The 8,293-nt window shown below is 44.8% G+C and overlaps 1 protein-coding gene across 1 annotated transcript; it reads left to right on the top strand.

Annotated features, from left to right (window-relative positions):
• Positions 1-3,788: 3,788 nt before the first annotated feature.
• On the top strand, positions 3,789-6,407 carry LOC110446230. Its single transcript, XM_021491270.1, has one exon. The coding sequence runs from the start codon at positions 3,789-3,791 to the stop codon at positions 6,405-6,407; it is 2,619 nt and encodes an 872-aa protein (XP_021346945.1).
• Positions 6,408-8,293: the final 1,886 nt, after the last annotated feature.

Here is an 8,293-nt window from a genome sequence, read left to right as displayed (position 1 = left end):
CAACTTAACAGTACACACAGTATTTAATATTTAACTGAAGAATAGCCAGGTACCGTTTTAGTACTTACAGTATGTTGCGCTCAACTTAACAGTACACACAGTATCTTATGTTTAACCGAGGAGTAACTAGTTACCGTTATCGTACTTACATTATGTGGCGCTCAACTTAACAGTACACACAGTATCTTATATTTAACCAATAAGTAACTAGTTACTATTATAGTATAAAAAAATATGTGGCGCTCAACTTAACAGTACACACAGTATACAGTTGTGTCATGCCTTATCAGTCAACAGTCAAAACTATTTTCCCGAGGAGTTGGGACCCTCCAGTTTAACTGTTTCCCGAGGCCGCAGGCCGAGGGAAACAGTTCATTTGGTGGGTCCCAACTCCGAGGGAAAATGGTGTTGACTGTTGACTGATAAGGCATGAAACAACTGTTTTGTTACTTAACAATGAAAAACCAAAAAGTTCTATGTCGAATGTGATGTTTAGGTCTACCGACAGACGACCGTCAACAATCCAGTACCAAAAACGCTTGATCATCGGGGTGCTTGTAATTATAGGTGCGTTCGATTACCTAACATGTGACCAGGCAACAGTTGCACGTGACCAGTCAACAGTTTCACGTGACCAGTCAACAGTTTTACGGTGACCAGTCAACAGTTTTACGGTAGCACCAAATTAATATACAACTTAACGTGAATTGTCTGAGAAACAGTCGAAATTGATTAATATGCATTTATAAAGCGAGTCAGGTAATAATATCTAATATTTATCTGAGGAGTAACTAGGTACCGTTATAGTACTTACAGTGTGTTGCGTTCAACTTAACAGTACACACAATATCTAATGTTTAACCGAGGAGTAACTAGTCACCGTTATAGTATTAAAAATATGTGGCGCTCAACTTAACAGTACAAGCAGTATCTTATATTTAACCGATAAGTCACTAGTTACCGTTATAGTATTAAAAATATGTGGCGCTCAACTTAACAGTACACACAGTATCTAATGTTTATCTGAGGAGTAACTAGCTACCGTTATAGTACTTACAGTGTGTGGCACTCAACTTAACAGTACATACAGTATCTAATGTTTAACCGAGGAGTAACTAGGTACCGTTATAGTACTTACAGTATGTGGCGTTCAATTTAACAGTACATACAGTATCTAATTTTAAACCGAGGAGTAACTAGAAACCGTTACAGTACTTACAGTATGTGGCGTTCAAATTAACAGTTCACACATAATCTAATGTTTAACTGACGGGTAACTTGGTACCGTTATTGTACTTACAGTATGTTGCGCTCAACTTAACAGTACACACAGTATCTAATGTTTAACTGAAGAATAGCCAGGTACCGTTTTAGTACTTACAGTATGTTGCGCTCAAATTAACAGTACACACAGTATGTATTGTTAAACCGAGGAGTTACTAGGTACCGTTACAGTACTTACAGTATGTGGCGCTCAACTTAACAGTACACACAGTATCTAATGTTTAACTGAAGAATAGCCAGGTACCGTTTTAGTACTTACAGTATGTTGCGCTCAAATTAACAGTACACACAGTATGTAATGTTTAACCGAGGAGATACTAGGTACCGTTACAGTACTTACAGTATGTGGCGCTCAACTTAACAGTAGACACAGTATTTTATCTTTAACCGAGGAGTAATTAGTTACCGTTATAGTATTAAAAATATGTGGCGCTCAACTTAATAGAACACAAAGTATCTTATGCTTAACCGAGGAGTAACTAGTTACCGTTATCGTACTTATATTATGTGGCGTTCAATTTAACAGTACACACAGTATCTAATGTTTAACCGAGGAGTTACCAGGTACCGTTATAGTACTTACAGTATGTGACGCTCAACTTAACAGTACAGACAGTATCTAATGTTAAACCGAGGAGTAACTAGGAACCGTTACAGTAACTACAGTATGTTGCGTTCAAATTAACAGTTCACACATTATCTAATGTTTAACCGAGGAGTAACTAGGTACCGTTATCATACTTACAGTATGTGGCGCTCAACTTAACAGTACACACAGTATCTAATGTTTAACTGAGGAGTTACTAGGTACCGTTACAGTACTTACAGTATGTGGCGCTCAACTTAACAGTACTAACTGTCACGCACGCATATACATAGTTACGGACTTTGTAAGTATTGTGGTGTATGCTTGTATGTGTTGTCCTATGTACCTGTGATATTTAGTGGAGTGCTACCTCAGGGACGTCACGACCGGGTAAGTGGGTTAGCGAGAGGAGACCATAACATGGGGACAATGAAACGCACCCGTGATGAATACGGAGAGACTATATAAGAATATCAAGTGTTTGCAACCCTTATTATCTATCTTATCTGTAGTTTATCTGCTGTTTTTATACACATTAACCTGATGAAAACCGGTCTAGTGTCAACAACTCAGTGGCGGACCACTCATGCGTAGCGAAGTTTACACGTGTTATGCATTCCATTTATAAACATGTACGCGTACTAAATTGTCATGTATTTGTTGTATGCACCTCAGATAGTGGTGAACATGTAACGTTGAGCCAATTTGAAGATATTAGCCATTGTATTTTTCATTATTTTCCACATGCATTGTGTTAGGTATGGAAGCCCATACATGTCATGTTAGCTAATTTACATAGTGGTCCAGCACGATGAATTGTGCAGTTATTGGTAACATTTTATGTCCAACGCATTGTATAATACATTTAGTTGTAATTTACGTCGATTTTGGAATAGAAAACTCAGTTTGTCAAATTTGTGGAAGTATGGAAGCCCATGAGTGCAAACGGATGTTTTCGTTATCTTAGTCAAATTACACGAACTTTTGGGATTTAATGGTGTTGCTGTCACAGTATTCCTCTTTTATCTTACCTTAGCTTTTACCTTGGGGCTATATGGTGGACCCATAGACAGACCGGCCGACACATGAACCAGATCTGGTCATTCCAGGACCAGATACATGTACGACACAGCGGCGGTACTTGGACCATCAAATTCAGAGGTCAAGCGGTTTCCTCAACAGGAAATGGGCTGCTTTTAGTTTCACGAAGCAGGCCCACTACGACAGCCTATAATAGGGCTTGGTGTATCAACACGTGGTACATTTATGGACACTATCCTGCGGGATAGTATTGAGCGTGGTTCATAGCTGATTCGGAGTATTCGGAGGAACACGACAAGGACGGAACACATACGCGTTCATGGCTGAGATTGTATGGACATTTTAACTCAGAGGAACACAGCGAGGAAGTGACAGAACATTTTAGGGTATTCCCAGTATTAGTGTATGTGTAAGTGTGTGTGTGTGTGTGGGCAAGATATTAAATCGTTTTGTATCATTTAATTATCGAATGTAAATAAAGTTGTATATATATTTGTGTTAAACTGTGTATTGTTGTGTTGACATTCCCGAGTAAGGCTATTCCGTTCGTTCCGTACTTAACATTTGGTGGCAGCGGTGGGATGACCGGTGCAAGTCTGCTCGGGAATTGATAGCATAATATGCATTGTTTAACTGCTGATGCTGGAAAGGTATTCCTCAGGTTAGCTAGTTAGGGATTGACAGCCCCTTTCTTTTTACAGCAAGCCAATGACCTTGTATCTAAGCCAACAGGGGTAGGTAAGCACAGCATAGTGTCATCATTCCAAGACGGGATCTTACACCAAAGAAGAGGGGTAAGTGTCTTTGTTTGTGTTATTGTATTGTAGCATATATACATTGTTCTTTGTATATTACTGTTGTATTAGTAGCCGTAGTTATGTCGGCGATACAAGAGCTTACGTCGTTAGGAGAGAAGATGGGCTTGGAAGGGCAAGCTCTGCGGACATTTGTCACAGAAGTGCAGGCAAAGGCCAGAGAAGAACGAGAACTAGAGCGGAGGGATAGAGCCAGTGAGATGGAAGAGAAGGAGAAAGAACGACAGCATCAGAAGGAGCTATTGTTAGAACAAGCCAGATTGGAAAAGGAGAGGGAACAGTCTCGGAAGGAGCTATTGCTAGAACAAGCCAGATTGGAAAAGGAAAGGGAACAGTCTCGGAAGGAGCTATTGTTAGAACAAGCTAGATTGGAACGGGAGAAAGAGGAAAGAAGTCTACAGAGGGCCGTGGAAGATCGCAGAATGCAATTGGAGTTGCAACAACAGACGCCGGGCAGAGCTGCACCGGACCGAGTTGTTTTAAGGGGTCCTAAACTTCCCCCATTTGAGGACACCAAGGACAATATGGACTCGTATCTCCAACGCTTTGAGCGTTATGCTACAGCACAGAAATGCGACCGGGATATCTGGGGCGCCAATCTTAGTGCCTTACTGAAGGGCAAGGCTCTAGATGTATTTTCTCGCCTTCCGGTTGAACAGGCGCTGGTATTCGATGAATTGAAGAAGGCACTTCTTAAACGCATTGAGAAGACGGAGGAAGGATTCCGGAAAGCATTCCGTTCATCCAGACCGGAAAGTGGTGAGTCATTTGGACAATTCCCCTTAAGACTAGTCAGCTATTTTGAGCGATGGGTTGAAATGACAAAGACTGACAAGACGTATGAAGGCGTAAAGGATTTGATCACCAGAGATGAGTTTATAGACTGCTGTGGGCGTGACTTAGCGTTGTTCTTAAAGGGAAGAATTCCTGCTTCCATGGCAGAAATGGCAAGATTGGCCGACCAATACGCGGACGCGCGCGGATCAAAGAGCAATTTAATGACAACCAAATCATCCAAGCCTGAACAAGCCAGACATCAAGCCAGTGCCAACAACGGGACCAACAACGGGACGAACAAGCATGACTCACCGAGGGCGAAAAGGTGTTATTCGTGCGGTAACCCGGGACACATGTCATTTGAATGCCGGAATAAGAAGTCGTCCGGTGTGGCAGCTGTTGTTGGTGAGGCAGACACTCATGTGTATAGTACGAATAGGCAGGCGTCAGCAAGAGGACGGGGTAGAGGAGCTGCGAGAGGTCGAGGCACCAGGGGAGGTAAGCATGGCAATAGGGGAGAAGGTGACTCATCGTCGTGTGTGGTAGGCGAAGGACCTCCAACGCTTAGTGAGAACTGCAACATAAAGAGGTCTGGAGCCAAGGGCATGCCGATAGCTAGAGGATGTGTTGGTGACCAGTTTGTGACTGTGCTAAGGGACAGTGGTTGTAGTGGCGTGGTTGTGCGGAGGAGCTTTGTGGACCCAGGGAAGATATCTAATCGGCAGCAGGTGTGCTCGTTAGCTGATGCGACGAGGATTCAAGTCCCAGTTGCTGAGCTGGACGTAGATACGCCTTATTTCCGTGGAACTGTCGATGCATGGGTACTCGAGGCGCCACTCTACGATCTCATAATTGGTAATGTGGATGGTGCTAGACCCCCGGATCAACCGGACAGTGAATGGCGGAGAGAATATAACGTTGTACAGGCTGTAGAAACAAGAGCCCAGAAGAAAAGGGAACAGTTAGGATACAGGCCGTTGAAGGTAAAGGAAGGCTCAGACATAGGGAACTTGGACGAGATCAAAGAGGAACAGCAAGTTGACCCGACATTGTCAAGATTTAGAGACCTGGCCAAGAAAGGTGACCATCAGACAAGACCAGATGGAGGAACGTCAGAGATAGTATACCATAAAGGTCTGCTGTACCGGAAATTCCAGAGTCCGAAGGTGGCAAATGTAAAGGAGTTTCGTCAGTTGATAATTCCTGGGAAATTTCGGCAAGCAGTGATGGAACTGGCGCATTCATCTATAATGTCAGGACATTTAGGAGCCAAGCGGACAGCGACGCGTGTGTTGTCTGAGTTCTTCTGGCCAGGTGTACAGGCAGACGTGACTAGGCATTGCAGGTCCTGTGACATTTGCCAGCGAACCGTACCAAAGGGAAGAGTCCCCATGGCGCCGCTTGGGACAATGCCATTGATAGATACGCCATTCAAGAGGATTGCTGTAGACCTGATTGGACCTATACAACCAGCGACAGACAGGGGAAACAGGTACATACTTACTGTAGTGGACTACGCGACACGATACCCGGAGGCAGTCCCACTACGTGGCATAGAGGCAGAAAGAGTGGCTGAAGCACTGGTGGACATCTTTAGTAGAGTGGGCGTTCCTGCTGAGATGCTAACCGATCAGGGTGCACAGTTTACGTCAGAGGTGATGCACGAAGTAAGCCGATTGCTTTCGATGAGACAGTTGACGACGACACCCTACCACCCCATGTGTAATGGGCTGGTTGAGAGGTTTAACGGAACACTCAAGCAGATGCTACGAAGGATGAGCGCGGAAAGGCCTAAAGACTGGGACAAGTTTATAAATGCACTGCTGTTCGCCTACCGTGAAGTTCCTCAGGAGAGCTTGGGTTTCTCACCCTTTGAGTTACTGTACGGCAGATCNCAGACGTGACTAGGCATTGCAGGTCCTGTGACATTTGCCAGCGAACCGTACCAAAGGGAAGAGTCCCCATGGCGCCGCTTGGGACAATGCCATTGATAGATACGCCATTCAAGAGGATTGCTGTAGACCTGATTGGACCTATACAACCAGCGACAGACAGGGGAAACAGGTACATACTTACTGTAGTGGACTACGCGACACGATACCCGGAGGCAGTCCCACTACGTGGCATAGAGGCAGAAAGAGTGGCTGAAGCACTGGTGGACATCTTTAGTAGAGTGGGCGTTCCTGCTGAGATGCTAACCGATCAGGGTGCACAGTTTACGTCAGAGGTGATGCACGAAGTAAGCCGATTGCTTTCGATGAGACAGTTGACGACGACACCCTACCACCCCATGTGTAATGGGCTGGTTGAGAGGTTTAACGGAACACTCAAGCAGATGCTACGAAGGATGAGCGCGGAAAGGCCTAAAGACTGGGACAAGTTTATAAATGCACTGCTGTTCGCCTACCGTGAAGTTCCTCAGGAGAGCTTGGGTTTCTCACCCTTTGAGTTACTGTACGGCAGATCAGTCCGTGGGCCAATGATGATTCTGAAGGAATTGTGGACCAAGGAGGTACAGGATGAGGAGGTCAAATCAACGTACCAATACGTTATGGATTTAAGGGAGAAACTGGAGGAGACGTGCGATATGGCCATGAAACACCTGGAGAAAGCCAAAGGAAAACAGAAGAAGTACTTCAATAGGAAGGCCAAAGTCAGACACCTCCAAGCAGGAGTGTTGGTGTTGTTGCCAACCAAGGCTAACAAACTGTTGATGCAGTGGCGAGGACCATATGCTGTTTTGGGAAAAATGGGACCATCTGACTATAGAGTGGATAGAGACGGCAAGATTAAGACTCTCCATGTAAATCTGTTGAAGAAGTATGTGGAACCGCCAAGCACGGGGGCTAGAGTCACTGGTATTCTTGGATGTCTGGCAACAGCAGTGTTGCACGAAGACCAGGACGAAGGGTACGAAAACACTTTGGAGACACTTCCCGCCACGATAGGAAAGGAAACCGTAGAGGATGTCGCCATAGCCACGGAACTGACCACGGATCAGAGGGAAGAAGTACAGAACCTACTGTCGTCGTACAAGGATGTACTTACTGATGTACCTGGACACACCAACTTGGCAGAGCACGACATCCATACTACTACCACGGATCCTGTTCGTATTAAACCCTATCCACTGCCATACAACACAAAGGATGTGATTATGGAGGAGGTCAGAAAGATGATCGACATGGATATAATTGAACCGTCGGAATCACCTTATTCAGCGCCTGTCGTCATGGTGAAGAAAAAGGATGGCACTAACCGATTTTGTATCGATTTCCGGAATCTTAATCGTGTTACAGTGTTCGATGCCGAACCAATGCCCGACACGAACAACATATTTGGCCGTCTCGCAGGAGCGCGATATTTTTCAAAATTGGATATATCTAAGGGATATTGGCAGGTGCCTATGGCGGCTCCTGCCAAACAGATGACAGCGTTCAGCACCCCTCAAGGACTTTTTCAGTTTCGGGTCATGCCATTCGGCTTGGTGAATGCTCCAGCGACCTTCAGCCGGTTGATGCGGAAGTTACTAGCTGGAATGGAGTGCCTCGATAATTTCATTGACGACATTTTGATTTTCACGGAGACCTGAGAGCAACATCTGGAAGTGTTAAAAGAGTTGTTCAAGCGCCTGACAAAGGCTGGATTGACAGCGCGACCGACAAAGTGTTCGATCGGATTCCGGACCTTACCGTGTCTGGGATACGTCGTGGGTGACCAACGACTTCGACTAGAGCAGGAAAAGGTCAAGGCTATACAGGAAGCATCGCGACCAGAAACAAAGAAACAG

This window comes from Mizuhopecten yessoensis, unplaced genomic scaffold, assembly GCF_002113885.1.
Source record: "Mizuhopecten yessoensis strain PY_sf001 unplaced genomic scaffold, ASM211388v2 scaffold2661, whole genome shotgun sequence".
NCBI classification, from domain to species: Eukaryota; Metazoa; Mollusca; class Bivalvia; order Pectinida; family Pectinidae; genus Mizuhopecten; species Mizuhopecten yessoensis.
This window is presented reverse-complemented; position numbering and strand designations above follow the sequence as displayed.